Below are 15,493 nucleotides of genomic sequence, written 5' to 3' on the forward strand. Positions count from 1 at the left end.
AAACTAAAAAGCCAAGGAAGAGAGTCCTGAAAAAGCGGGAACAAAGAGCAAACGCCATCACCGCCTATCTCTCCGTCTCTGTCCCTGTATCTGTCGCTTCACCGCCGCCATTAACCACTTCCCGGCGACTCTTAGTGCTACAAGATCCGCTTCTTTCGCGCCTTATTAATCTACCGCCATGACACTAGAGATTTAAAAAAGAAACAAGAATTTGAGTCGGAGAAAGACGGAGAATCGATTGAGGAAAAGTCGGTTAGCTCGTGGATTTTTCAGTTTAGAACACGAAAAATTCTGATTCGCAGTTTGTCTTTTTTCCTCGAGCTTTTGAGTCCTTATTCTCTGATAATACATAACAGGCTTGGAACTCGTGTCCTCTATGTTTGGCTGTGAAGTCGGTTTCGAAATGGAACAGAAAAGCATATTGTTGTCGGCTTTGAGTGTAGGGGTGGGAGTGGGAGTGGGGCTTGGGTTTGCTTCGGGACAGGCCGTGAGCAAATGGAGCAGAGCCGGTTCTGCCTCAAACGCCGTCACTCTGGAGAAAATGGAGCAGGAGATGCTCCGGCTAATAGTTGACGGCAGAGAAAGTAAGGTCACGTTCGACCAATTCCCCTAATACCTCAGGTGAACTGAAACTAGACTACTTCCTTATTTCCATTGATTTCCCTCTCTATCTCTGTCTCTCTGATTTGAATGATAAAATTACTTTCAGCTTTAAAGATTTCTGCTAGAAATTCAGGTATCATAGATACTGATACGACACAATTAAATCTATGCTTTGTGAAAATGATAGCTGATATCGCATTAATGATTAAGCTTATCGCTGATTTTATAAAATAATTTTATAAAAGAGAAATGATAGTTGTAATGGTGCGGACAATTACAACTTGAAGACATTAATAATTTTCTCCCTACCATCGACTCCAATGTTCTAAAGGTATGAAAAAAATGTAATCTCACACTATTTCACTATTATGTTATAATATATCATATATCTCGATATTTCTTTCTTTAGAAACCGCGATAATGCAGGTGTTATTTCGTGAAACCATCGAGTATGCCTTTTCAGTCTCTCATACTCCTTAATAAGATCGTGTTGGGTTCTGTGTGACCCCCGATTAAAATTAAATAAAAAATCTATTATCCTTTTTTTTTTTTGTTTTTTTTACATACTCAACCTGTATACCACTAAAGTCACAATGATTAAAAAATAAAAATTGATTTATTGATTTTTTATAATTATAATAAGTCTAAGTGATGTATTCTCTACTAGATTTAGTAGTAAAATTCTACCAAAATTCTAAAAAGATGGGTTAGACTGTAAACTGGATGGAATTTCTGGAGCGTCCCATTTAAAAGAAGGGTGATAATGGAGATGTGGTGATTCTGTTGGAGTGGATTGATGTATACTTATATACCACAGTTTTGTTATTATTGTTTGCCTCAAATCTGAACTATGAGTGAGAATTCTGACAGTAATGCGCCTTGCTGTTTTCTAGGTCTTTGAATTGAATTTCTTGGTTTTGGCCTTTTTTATTTGGACTTTGAAACTTGGTTAGTGTACCTTCCCGATATAGTAACTTCTCTGCTGCCAAAACGTTGTTGTGGGGGGGAATTATTCTAGTTTAAGAAAGATTTATAAATTCTGTTTAATTGCAACCCTCCAGGTCTTCTTATCTTTTCATTTCTTTTAATTTTTTATTCTCAGCTCCGGGTCTTCTTGTATGCTCCTGTATTGTATGTTGCAGAGCCGCCTTTAAGAATCCAAGTGTTCTCGGCTTAGGCAGCATGATGACTAGGCATACAAGAGTTTAAATTAATCAAACTCCATCATTACTAGACGCCGGCCCTCCATAAAAGATGTAATAAACTTCTTATCAATACTTTGGGACGTTTTCTCAAGAGAATCCATGAGCTTCAGTTGTTTTAATACACCTTACGGGAAAATCATAAAGAGGCAGAATTCTTTCCTTTCAAACTGCGGTAGTCTTCATTATGACGGATGCATGAGATAAGAAATTAGGATCTTTTAGAATTGAGTAAAATCCTGAACACTCGGATTAAACAAGTGGTTTTAGATACTTATATTCGGATCCTAAATTGTGACAATTGATACCCTTCACTTGATTGCTTCTTGTCAACCTCTGTATCAGATTTTGTAATAAAAGTGTAGAAATTAAATGGAAGTGATGTAGATGTATCGAGTGCTTTTCTTTGTTTCAGCACATTCATTTAATTCTAAGAAGACCGCTAAAGCCATCGCTAATTTTACTATTGAAGTATTATTATCTGATGTCATATCGTCTCAGTAAATGAGAATGCCATCAAGAACATAAGTTCTGGGCATTGTTTGTTCTGAAGAAGCTTCACACTGCAATTTGTTTCCTTATAGGATGTACACATAATTTATTGTTACTGGAATATATTTGCATACAGTTATTAGTCCTTCGATCATTTTACGCTAATCGTGATGTTCTTATTTGGACAATTCCAATGGCAGTGAGCAGACACGGGTCTTGCTAACAAGTGCTGCCTATTTCCATTTGAAAGATGCAGATATTTCGAAGTACACACAAAATCTTTCTCCTGCAAGTCGGGCTATTTTGCTTTCTGGACCTACCGGTTGGTTGTCCAAACCATAACATTTAACTCATCTGGAATGAAACATGTTTACATTTTAAATTTTACCAAGATAGTAATCAATATAATTTTTGTGTTGCAGAACTTTACCAACAAATGCTTGCCAAGGCTTTAGCCCATTTCTTTGAAGCAAAGTTACTACTGTTAGATGTAACTGAGTTTTCACTGAAGGTTAGTATCTGCAGTTGCTGTTGTCTTTGAAGTTTATCTCGTTCTAATAATTGTAGTGGTTGGGTTTGTACAGATTCAGAGCAAATATGGTAGTGCCAACAAAGAATATGTAAGATTTCCCTAATAGATCTGATCATGTTTGCCTCGTGTATGAATTGTGTATTTTCCAGTACGATTTGCATGCATTAAGAGTTTCCTATTCGACTGCCTCTTTTTTATTTCCTTCAGTTGGTGATCTTGTTTTGTAGTCCTTTAAAAGGTCCACTTCAGAGTCAACCTTGGAGCGATTGTCTGACTTATTTGGATCATTTTCAATCCTGCCACAGAGGGAGGATCTGTGGCAGGATGCTAAAGGTATAAAGAAAAAGATCATTGCTTTTTATTCTAGGGGACCAATTTGATCAGTGGTGAATGCTTTGTCGTCATTTGATCTATGAACCTTACACAGTATGGTTCTATAAAACATTGTTGTAAGATCTGTAATCATCTCATTGTTGTTTTATACTTTCTTTGAGAAGTTTTGGGCTCTATATGCAACATATTATCTAGTAGAGATAATTGTGTTTTCTTCAAACTGGAAGAATAGCAAGATCTGATAAGTTTAGTTCCAGCATATATAGGATTTGGCTCCAATCTTTAGTTTGTAGCATGTACACTGATAATATCATGCTCAACCTAATTAATAGTTTGGTATGCCTTGTACTTTTATAATCTTGACTCAATTGATATTTTGGTTAGTACTGTCTATGTCATGTATCTATGATTCTCATCTTGTGCTGTATCTCTGACAAAAAAGTTTTAAGTTTCAGGTACACTATGGAGGCAAAGCAGTGGTGTGGATATTAGATCAAGGTATTTTAGGGCGGATGGCCTTTATTGGTGACAAAATAAATGTATGAGGTCCCTCTTTATTACTTTATCTTTATGATTGCCTGTTGTTCACAAATTGCAGGCCATCAGAAGCTTCTTCTCCTCCTTCTAAGCTTCGCAGGAATGCCTCTGCTTCAGCTAACATCAGCAACCTTGTTTCACAAAGCACTCCTGCAAATCCAGGTTTTTTACCCAAAAAATTTTTTTTATTAAAAATTCCTGACTGATACGTGGGTCTGCAAGAAAGTTCAGGGAATAGTGTGATGTGTTAATGAAATAAGTACGGTATTTGACGACTGATTCAGTGTGAGTGATGCTGTGTGATGGATATTTTATTCCTAGAATGTGCAATGTTTGACAAGAAGGATTTCAAGCCCTTGTTGTGCACATTGTTATTGGTGTTTCTTTTTTAACAACTTTGTGTGCCAATTCACCATGGTTATACTGAATCTGAAGTTTGGTGCATTTTCTAATGCAATGAGTGTCCAGGAACCTTTTAGTGGTGATTTAAACACATAGTATCGGTGTATTTATGTTAGGGGCATAGATGCTTTCAATGTGTTACATGCTCAAGGTTTCATCAAAGTTATGAAAGCTTGACTCACTGCGTGATATATTATGGATAAGAATAAGATGCTACTTAATATGAATTTTAACTGCGACTGCTCTTTACTGTCTCTTTTCTCCATCAATCATGCCCATGCTTCTTATTAATTATGATATTTATAGAAGACGATCTTGTAGATATTTTTTTATTCCTTATAACAGGTTTCTATGCTTTCTGCTGCTTTTGATTTCTTTTCTTTCTGCATTTAATTTTCTAGCTCCTTTTAAACGCACAAGCAGCTGGTCCTTTGATGAGAAGCTTCTTATACAGTCTCTCTACAGGGTACAGTCCTTTTGTTGTGCATTTCAGTGACAGTCTTCCACCGTGTCATGTTCACACCCCTGATTATTAGTTTGGGTGTGGGTTTGTATCTCATTTGTTACTTCATGAAGATATTGACAGGTGGAAACATGTGATGACTTGTTTTGCAGGTTTTGGTTTTTGTGTCAAAAACCATGCCCATTGTGCTGTATCTTAGAGATGTTGATAAATTCTTGCTTAGATCACAAAAGATATATAACTTTTTCCAGAAAATGTTGAAGAAACTGTCTGGATTAGTGCTGATACTTGGTTCACGAATTATGGATCCTGATAATGACTATGGAGATGTGGACGAGAGGCTTACTGCTCTCTTCCCTTACAATATTGAGATCCGGCCTCCAGAGGATGAATCCCATCTTGTCAGCTGGAGGTCTCAACTGGAGGATGATATGAAGATGATCCAAGTTCAAGATAACAGAAACCACATCGTGGAAGTACTTTCATCAAATGACCTTGATTGTGATGATCTTGATACAATCCGTGTGGAAGACACAATGGTTCTCAGTAACTACATTGAAGAGATAGTGGTATCAGCAATTTCTTATCATTTAATGAACAACAAGGATCCTGAATACAGAAATGGAAAACTTGTCATATCATCTAATAGGTAAGATTAGCATTTATAGTGGTGTCCCAGTTATTTAAGACATAAGTTCTATGTACTTATATTCTCACTTAGGAACAGCTTGTCCCGTGGATTGAGTATATTCCAGGAAGGAAAATCCGGTGACAAAGATTCTTTGAAGTTGGAAGCCCATGCTGAAACATCTGAGGTCTGTTGGACGAATGTTTGTACATTATGTTGAGAATAATTGATGTGATCTATACCAGTATGATCAGTTTCCTGCTTCTTTTCAATTACTTACAGAATATTGTTGGGGAAGAGGCTGTTGGCGTGAAGCCAGAAACAAATGCTGAAAGCATTACGCGTGAACACAAAAGTGAAGCAGAAACATCCGCTTCAGTGCCAAAGGCAGATGGGGATAATTCAGTTTCATCTTCCAAAGCTCCAGTGAGCCTTTCTTCTTCTTCTTCTCTCTCTCTTTTTTTTACCAAACAAATCCCTTTTCCACTTTATGGACTTTCCTTGAAATGTATGAGATTGTGGCTGATTTATCAATTCTCATGGTACACTATAGTGTATGGCTTTCTAATTGGCTATTTTTCTATAATCATTTATGTGGAAATGTTTTTGCATATCACTTTCTAATAGGAACCCGGCAATGAATTTGAGAAGCGCATTAGGCCAGAGGTTATACCGGCAAATGAGATTGATATAACCTTTGCCAATATTGGTGCCTTAGACGAGATCAAAGAGTCCCTTTAGGAACTAGTTATGCTCCCTCTCCGAAGACCAGACCTCTTCAAGGGAGGCCTTCTAAAACCTTGCAAGGGAATATTGCTATTTGGTCCACCTGGCACTGGGAAGACAATGCTGGCCAAGGCCATTGCCCAGGAGGCTGGAGCAAGCTTCATAAATGTATCCATGTCTACCATCACTTCTAAATGGTTTGGTGAAGATGAGAAGAATGTCCGAGCATTATTCACTCTGGCAGCCAAGGTCTCTCCAACTATTATATTTGTAGATGAGGTTGATAGCATGCTTGGGCAGCAGACTAGAGTTGGGGAGCATGAAGCCATGTGGAAGATAAAGAACGAGTTCATGACTCACTGGGATGGGCTCTTGACAAAACAGGGTGAAGGCATCCTTGTTCTTGCTGCAACCAATAGGCCATTTGACCTTGATGAAGCAATTATTAGGCGCTTTGAAAGGAGGTATTTTACTTAGTGACTTTTAGTTTTGCGTTAAGACTTTGACTTGGTAATATCATGTTTTCGTTTTTATTTCCATTTAAAATTTGCTTTAGAAATGCAATCTTTTTTTTTTTTTTATTTATTTATTTATTTTTTATGTCCTTCATGTATATGATGAGTGCAATTACAGCTTTGTGAGAATCACCTGATTACTCTGAAGATTGCAGTGTTAAATATAGTATAACGTTTGTCGCATAACATAGCCTGTCATTAACATGTAAGCCAGGAGGAAAATCTCCATATTTGATTCCAAGCAAAAGGAATACTGTCTGGTGTCAAGCCACTTGAACAATGCTCCAAGTTTTAAATACAAAGGATTTTTCTGGAGAATTGGACCAAACAGACGGATTCTAATGAATCTACAATTTTTGAGAGAATCGCTTCTGCATATAATAATGCTCCCTTCGATGTAACAGAATTATGGTGGGATTGCCATCCGTGGAGAACAGGGAAATAATCTTTACAACTCTGTTGGTGAAAGAAAAGGTAGAAGAAGGACCAGACTTTAAGGAGCTAGCAAGAATGACAGAAGGATATACTAGAAGTGATCTGAAGGTTCGAGTTTGATGCATACTTTTATCTTTGATTGTGTAATTAGTTATTATTAACTGTGTGCAACCATTTAGAACAGATTTTGTGCACAACTGCTGCTTATCGGCCAGTCAGAGAGCTAATACAGCAAGAAAGTCTAAAGGTTTTGGTAAGTGTAGCAACAATTTTTATTTAGTTCCAGAATACTTCTTGCAAGTGATTTTAATGTAAGCTCTACTTATGACCTATTCTTCTCAGGAGAAAAAACAGAGTGCTGCAGAAGGGAAAGAAGTTCATTCTGCAGAAGGGCAGATTCCAGGAAGTACTTCAGAGACAAAGGAAGGTCAGGAGGGAGTAATTACCCTTAGGCCATTGAACATGGAAGACTTGAGACAAGCAAAGAGTCAGGTAAAATATCCGTGTGTGTTATGTCCGGAGGATTATGTTTTTGTTACTCGCACTGGGTGTCCGGGAACAAAGTCCCGACTAATCTGGAGGTGCACAGGCCCTTTTCACTGAAAGATTACCTTTTGGAGTACATGGTCACGTTCTGCTATCCACAGCCTAGTTTAAGAGTATCTACTACCTAACAGCTGTGGACAAAGCAAATATCATCGGGTAGGCTGGAAATTTTTTGGTGAATTTCATGTGGTCCTGGGATTTGAGGTTTAATGTATTATGCTGAGGATTGAGGTTTCTGTTATTTAAGCAAACGTTTGCAACATTTCTTTTGCCATTTGGAATGCAGGTTGCTGCAAGCTTTGCAGCTGAAGGATCTGTAACGAGTGAGCTGAAGCAGTGGAACGATTTGTATGAGAGGGAGGCTCAAGGAAGAAGCAACAGTTGACTTACTTCTTATAATGAGGTTAGTCAGAAGGCTGTTGAGAAAAATGATCTTAATTATTGGGGAGCATCGTTTGCATTTTCCATGAGTTATGAAATGCTGGTGGCTAATCTCTCCAGTGTAACATGGAGTTGAAGCAGTGAACAATAAGATGGTGTTGAAAACAAAGCGCGAGAAGAGCTTGTCACTGGATATGCCCTAATAACTGGTAATTGAAAATCTGGAACCATCATGTAGTGCGGTCACCATAGTTTTTCTAGGGATAATGTATGTAATAATGCTTCAGACGGAGCTTGTTACAAGTTTTCCAGCTTGATCCTGAGAATAAGAACTTCAGCCACCCCTTGAGGGTTCTTGTGGCTGTGCCTCCAATCTAAAACAACTCACTGCTGTTTAAGCATTGATGTTTGGGAGTTCCTTTTCACTGATCATAAATAGGTTGAGAAAATCAATTATGAGAATATTTAAGATTAGCAGATACTGGGCATCTTAAGGATGCATGAACAGTTGCTATGTCGTAAGGGTAATCAAAATGAAGTAGAAGTAATAAGGCCCCAAGGGTTTCAGAAGATGCCCAAATTACAGTGGACGTCTTCAATTGTAGGGTGTTCATTCTTCCTTTTGTCCACCTTGTTTGTGAATGAAATTTGTTTTACTCGCCCTCTACACTTCTCTTTCTTGAATTAGTAATTATTGAGAATCGGTTGATCCTTTTTATCAAACGTGTGGACAAACCTCCCGCAGACATCATAAATGTTGTATAGTTCATATGCGTCTATCTCTAAAAGGAGAAAGCGAACATTCTTTTTATTTTTTGGAAGGGCAATATCGTGTAAACTCTTTTAAACGCTGTCACATTCGGGGGAAATATCACATCATTACTCTCTAAAAGAAGTACCAATAACTCAAACAATCAGAAGAGTAATCTAAACTCTTTCAAGACACCACTTGTTTTGTTCAGGTACCACATGGGAAGCAGTGGTTTAACTTTTCAGAGTAACTGCGAGGAAAAAGGGCTGGTTCACGAATGGAACTGCCAGTGATTAGGAAAACTAGGAATTCAACGTGAACAGGACAATGCTAAGGATCATCTAAACTTTTGGCAGCAACCAAACAATAAAAAAAAAAAAAAAAACTGTTTATTAAGATCAAGCCAACATCAGAATCTTCTCCATGGGGCTTGCATCTCTCTCTCTCTCTCTAATAATACTTATAGTTGTGAACCAAAATTAGAATCAACAATTGCGGAGAATTTCTAATCTCATTTCATCATTACAATTTTTTTAAATTTCAATTCAACTTTTTCAAACTCTAAAATAATAATAATATTTTAAACTTTTATCCAAAAATAAAATAAAATTATCATCTCACCGTCCAAACCTACCCTTAATCCCAAGACTGGGACCAGTTTAAGCTAAAACCGACAAACTCCGATAAGGTGAGAGAAATCTAGAGGGCGCAAGTAGCATGTCATGGAAATACAGTTACCAAACGCATCCTAACCATGAAGTGATCAAGATCACTGAACGCAAAGCAAACAGCATTCTGATAAACACCAAAAGCAAAACATTTTGAAGTAAAATTAAATCCAAAAATGTACATGTCGCTGGCAAATATGCAGTATATAGGAGTATCAAGAGGTGGCTAACGGACGATAAAACCATTTAAAAGTACTACGAAATCCAATATCAATCCATGTTCTGAACCCACAGACCCTAAAAAGTAAGAAGATTACAGGCTTCATGACAATCATGGATACAATTCAACAACACCTTGATAAACAACACCCTACCAAATATTTGTCAGCTGATTGAACGGGCCACGAGTCTGCCACTCTAATCCTTCTTCTTGTTCTTCAATGGCCCTCTAGGAATCTTGCTCAAGACCTTTGCATCAATAACTGCGTATTGCTTTTTTATCTCAGCATGTGCTTTCTGAGCAAATGTGTCCACCTGGTCCTCATATTTTTCGTAGAACACAGGCAATGTGTGGAGCAAAACGAATGCTGTGTTAAAGCCATGAAGCAATGTGTTAAGAGCTAATCTATTCAATTTATAACTGATGCATGATGCATATAGCAGTCCATTACCTATGTAGAACAGGGTCAAGAAATTGCACCAGTTCCCCACAATAGACAAGACCCATAAGCCGGCAATCACCTAATACATCACATCATTCCCATATAGCGTCAACATAAGCCATAAAAAAGAAATCCTAACAAGTACAAAGTACAATACGAACAAAAAATGTTATAACGCCCCAATTGAATGCCCAAACTATATGACCTATACTCCAAAATGATTAATCAATGATACAATTATTGGAACATTATAAAGAGCAAGAATTTTTTCTTCTCAAATAATGTGAGATCTCATACACCACTTACTCTTATCCTTATTATATGGGGTATTATAATCTACCTTCCTTAAATTCCCGATGGGGTCCGTCTGTTGTAAGTGGCACGAATCAAGTTTCACATTTTTGATTGGGATAGGCTTTAATACTATTTGTAACGCCATAGTGAAAGTCCCAAACCACATGAACCACATGGCATATACTCCAAAAGGACTAGTCAATAATACAATTGGAGCCCCATTAGAACATTATAAAGAATAAAAATTTCTCATTTACAAACAATACAGGATTTCATACACTACCTACGCTTATCCTTATTATATGAGGTATAACAAATGTAGTTTATGAAACAAACACTAAAAAGCCAATCTCAATTTCCTCAGGAGATGTGCATTATAATGCAACATCAACAATACCAATGAGAGAAAATAATGCGGGTATGGACATACAGATAGGAACTTCTTCAGGTCCCTTCCTGATGCAATATCATGCAGAACGGCAAAAGCACGGTTGATCTCTATCCTTAGTGCAGCGGCAATCTGTAAAACTGGTTCCTCTGGGATATGAAATTCTGGAATGTGTGGTGAACTCCTAAATGATCAAATGGATGCATAAACAAACAGACTAAACATGGAGAAGTCAAAATAATTACACGATTACAACAAGACCAGCAGCCTCACTTGTTGATGAAAGTGGATGCGTTGGACCACAAGAACAGAATTGCAAGAGCGAGAATCAAGATGTGGCAGACCAGAGTCAGCAAATGGTATTCGATCAACTCAAACAGAACCCATAGAGCCGTTGCCCCACCAAGTGCTCCTGCCGATATCTTCTTATTCCTCCACAAGAAAACATCGGCCGCTGTGGCATGAAGATCAGATCAACATATGAGTTTGTTTCCCCAAGTCGAAATATTGGGAAATCACATTTTCAACCAAGGAAGGAAGATAATGTCTCAAAGTTTTAATTACAAAGTACCATTTTGAAAAGTTTACGATCCTCATAAGGTTTCGTAAAGCTAAAAAGTAAAAACCATCTAGAAGAACCGATCACATCAACCGCATTTGAAAGCCAATAAAAATACATCCACAAAACCTATTGAATCTCCAACATCGTAGATTAATCATGCCGCAGTGGATGCAAATTCAGATCTAAATCCAAATTAAAAAGGCAAAATCTCAAAAGGAAAACAATTTACAAGTAACAACAACAATAATAATAATACTAATTGGTGCGGAACCAATCACAATCGTTACGAAAGTGCAAAAAATCTCAGAATTTTCGAAAGGGGTTAGATTTAACTCTCACTCGAACCGTACTTCCACCGACACACTAATATTACGTGTGGTTGTGAAAGGAAAAAGAAACTGCTAAAACAGACAGATTCACAGTCTTCCTGTTCCCCTGATTTCACCACCACCGCCACTACACTTTCTCAGACACCAAACAAATCGTAAGATGCATTTGAAGCGAACTTAACTAAATTTCCACACCAAAAATGAAATAGGACAAACCAAAAGAGACCACAAAGAATCGGATTCCAGCAAAATTTCAGTGGCATATGAAAACAAAACAAAAATTAAATCAACGTACGTTTGCCACCACCGAGAACCTTGTGAATAGGCTTTTCCCTCCCAAAAAGACGGTAAATCTGGGACTGGATCGACGAAGGAGAAGAACCGCTCTTCTTGTCGTCGTCCGACGACGAGGAGTCATCGTGGCCGTGGATCTTCTCCGATATCTTCTCAATCAACGTCTCCTCCTTAGGCTCCTGGGGGTGATGCTCATCCGCCATGGCTTTCTAATTCTTAAATCACCGAAACCCAACCCTTATCAAATGAACCAAATCTCCCACGGCCACTGATCCAAAAACCCTAAGGCTGCACGTTTTGGAACGTCTCGAAACTCTCAGACACACGCCCTCAGTACCTCCGCCAAGGGGGCCTCTAATCTATATAGCGAGGGAGACTTAATCGGGACCGTTGAGATGGAGTGAATCTGAATGAGTAGTCGGGTCCGACCCAGAACGCAATCGAGGAGCAGGTTTAGCTATCAAAAGTTCAAAACAGAGTTCTGCTACAGTGCTACTCTTCAGGTACACGTGGCGGGCGGAGGATTAAAATTCGTTTCTTCGGTAACTACTAGTAATAGGAGAAAGTGCCAAGGTGACATAATCACTTGACCGTCGATCTTCCGACACGTACATAAGTTGGACCACCATACACGGTTCATTTTTATTTTGCTTTTAAAATTCCAACTTTAATCCAAATTTCCTTTAATATAAAAAATGTTATCTAGCGTCTACATTTTTTTAATAATAATAAAAATTTACAAAAATTAAAAAATTAGATCAAATCAAATCATGGAAGCGATTTGCCCAGTTCTACGCCAACTCGTAAATAAAATTTTTCTTATAAACCCAATAAAAAAAAAAAAGCATTTTGAAATTTTTATCAAGAATTCTAGAAGTTTTTACTGTGAAATTATTTATAAATTTTGAACTTTTTATATTTATATTTATTTTTAATACACGGCAGCAAACACAATGTTGACGTTGCAGACACGATATTGACTAGTACTTGACATAGGATTATAGCCAAATTCCAATTATATGTTACTCAAAGGAAACAGCCGAGAGGTAACACACCTTGACAACCCGTGCCATTCACTTTAACATAACAGCCTTAAAAGTTGAAAGGCTGTGTGTAGATCATGGCCCAGACTCCACAGCCTGTGGACTACCTAATTGCGTACGCACATGCAGCTACCAAATTTGTGAACCCCACGCATTCTCTGAATGCCGAGAGCCAGAAGAGAAAGTTATTCTCATGGGCCAGCAGAGGAGAAACTTTGCTTAAAAGTGCTCAACACTAGCCTACAGAATGGGCAATATGAAACAATAACTTTCCAACAAAAACGCATCAAACCACGAAAACTTTATATCTGTAGACCCTCAAAAGTCATGGATTTCACAATGTTTAACCTGAATTCCAGTGCAGATTCAGAAAGTTGGACATGATTTAAATGGACCTACACATCCACATCCCTCCCGTTTCTGTGAGGCAAAACTAAAAGCATTCGTCAAAAAAGCATACGGACACTTGCATATGAGAACAACCACAAGAATTAAGCATTAGCCATAGCAAGTTAATAGCTTAAGCATAGCGATTGATACCCCAAAACTTGGGCCCTGCGCATCTTTAACTTTTGAAAAGGAAGATTTAAGCATATATCAAGATGAAGTTGGAATACTAAGCTATTCTGATACTGTTTTCAACTAAAATTATTTTGTAATTTTGTGCCAGCTTATTGCATTTTAGAATCTACATTCAGAAAGTACCCTTTCTCCGAGAAAAAAACATGGTAGCCTTTTAGTCTAGAACTAAAGGGATGGCCAATTTTTCTTGTTCTTCTTCTTTTTATTAATGAGCAAGGAATGGCCAATTTTTCTTCTTCTTCTTCTTTTTATTAATGAGCAAGGGATGGCCAATTCATTAAGTAGGGATTGAGATATGGTGATATAATATGGAAGCAAAGCACAATTCTAGAAGGAGCCCCAAAAGTTGGCAAGGGGGAAAATGGAGGAGAAGATGGAATAGGATAGACGATGGAAGTAGAGGAATGCTGGGGAGCGATTGACAGATGGAGGTAGAGGCAAACTGAAAGTATTTATGATTGTTAAGAATAATATATAAATAATTAAATTTACATTTTCTCATCCGTTTAAAATTTTGGAATAAATTGTGATTTCAACCACCACAAAATTGGCCAAATAAATAGTTTGGTGTGCAAGTCACTTTTTGCTAATCAATCACCACAAAAATGCCACAGCAGAGGACCTCAAGTCACTTTTTCCTTTAAAATGCCATGGAACTCCAATGAAGACATTGTTAAGAAGAAAGCAAAGGGAGTGATAAAACCAGATATAGCTAGTGCATTCTGCTAAACCTAGATATTAATACAGCTGGTGCACTCCAACACAGGAACGCTACTTCTGATACGAAATTTCCATCCCACGAAGCTAATGAGACATGATGCACTACAAAATCCAAGATCTACAGCATATTTCAAGGCCACTCGGTAAGATTTCACCCCAATGAATAGCAGGGACGCGGAATAAAACAGAATGCACTGATTGGCATTCCTCGTTTGTTCAGGAATCATCAAATGACATCCAATTTTCAATATTTTCAAGGTTTCTTCTAAGCCCCCCCCCCCCCCCCCCCCCCTTCTCCTTTTCTTTTTCTCTTCCCCGATTTATGCATATGTATATAAACTATGTAGTTTTCCTTGCAATCAGATAGCATGAAAGCAATTTTGAGATTAAATGAATCCAAACTTTAGAAAAAAGAAAAAACGAATAAAAAAAGCTAGCAGACGAAGCTCTATAAGAATCAGAAAATATTTTTTTCAATTCTAAAGCAGAACGCACTAAACTTAGACACGCTATATATGTAGAAAGGAAGAAGGACAATATAGCATTAGGAATTAGGATTACCTTCTTAGAGCTCAAAGAAGAGGAGCAGAGAGGCCGCCATGCGAAGCTCGGGGGCCGCCACAGCCAACAGGCCAAAAGGACAACGATAAAAGTTCCTGAGATTGTTCTATTTGACCACTATAACCATCTTGAAACACCACAATTTCTAGTCCTTGAAACTGTCCTGTCTTCTTTCGACATGTCCATTTGAGTCATTCCAATTTTAAGGCGGCCATTTCCGATGTGGTTGGTTTGGAATATATGAGATTATTCCTCAATATTATGCCCTATTTGGAGAAAGACAACATTTCCCCGAATATGCGCGGTGGGTACCCTGGGCCGAGGCTGAGGCCTAGATCGACCCACACCAAATAGAACAGGCCTGGACTAGATAAGTTTGAACGGTATGGGTATATTTTTAGCAGAAAACATGTACATATTAACCTATATCATTTCACAAGTCACTTTCTTTTAGGGATGGTTTTTGGGGTGAGAAAACTTAAATACTATTTCATCATTTTTTTTTTTTTTTATACTACTATCCAATACTTTTCATTACATTTTTTTTATTACTATTCATAAAATATATGAAATCATCTCACTATCTAAACCTAATCTTAATTAGGATGTCAGCTAAACCTTAGTACAAAAACTTAACAAAATTCTAACCCGCCAAAAGAAAGCAAATTACAAACTTGATTCATAACCAAACTATAACAGTATGGGATTGGTGAACAAACGAGTGTGATGCTACACCCAGAGAGGGTAATTCTCACCCAACGGCAAAACCTTTTTTTTTTCTTTTTTTTCAAACATTTTTTTAAACACTTTAAATATTTTTAAAAAATTAAAAAAAAATCACAAA

General features: G+C 37.6%; 1 protein-coding gene and 1 pseudogene across 1 annotated transcript; one reads left to right on the forward strand and one right to left on the reverse strand.

Moving 5' to 3' along the window:
- Window positions 1-8,457, forward strand: LOC122289561 (annotated as a pseudogene).
- An 888-nt stretch (window positions 8,458-9,345) lies between these two features.
- Window positions 9,346-12,299, reverse strand: LOC122289562 (reticulon-like protein B2). The gene is made up of 5 exons (XM_043096685.1): window positions 11,745-12,299; window positions 10,832-11,012; window positions 10,601-10,742; window positions 9,886-9,955; window positions 9,346-9,801 (listed from the first exon to the last, which is right to left on the reverse strand). Exons 1-5 carry the CDS (start codon window positions 11,944-11,946, stop codon window positions 9,632-9,634), a joined length of 765 nt encoding a protein of 254 aa, XP_042952619.1. The 5' UTR covers window positions 11,947-12,299; the 3' UTR covers window positions 9,346-9,631.
- Between the last annotated feature and the right edge of the window lie 3,194 nt (window positions 12,300-15,493).

The sequence above is a fragment of the Carya illinoinensis genome, chromosome 12 (genome assembly GCF_018687715.1).
Source record: "Carya illinoinensis cultivar Pawnee chromosome 12, C.illinoinensisPawnee_v1, whole genome shotgun sequence".
In the NCBI taxonomy this organism is placed as follows: domain Eukaryota; kingdom Viridiplantae; phylum Streptophyta; class Magnoliopsida; order Fagales; family Juglandaceae; genus Carya; species Carya illinoinensis.

Excerpts from the sequence above, each read along its gene's own strand:
- LOC122289562 (XM_043096685.1), bottom strand. The coding sequence starts at position 11,946 with ATGGCGGATGAGCATCACCCCCAGGAGCCTAAGGAGGAGACGTTGATT. Across the intron at positions 11,013-11,744 it reads GGTTCTCGGTGGTGGCAAAC|CGGCCGATGTTTTCTTGTGG; the intron begins GTACGTTGATTT and ends TTCATGCCACAG. Across the intron at positions 9,802-9,885 it reads CTTGACCCTGTTCTACATAG|CATTCGTTTTGCTCCACACA; the intron begins GTAATGGACTGC and ends GCTTTAACACAG.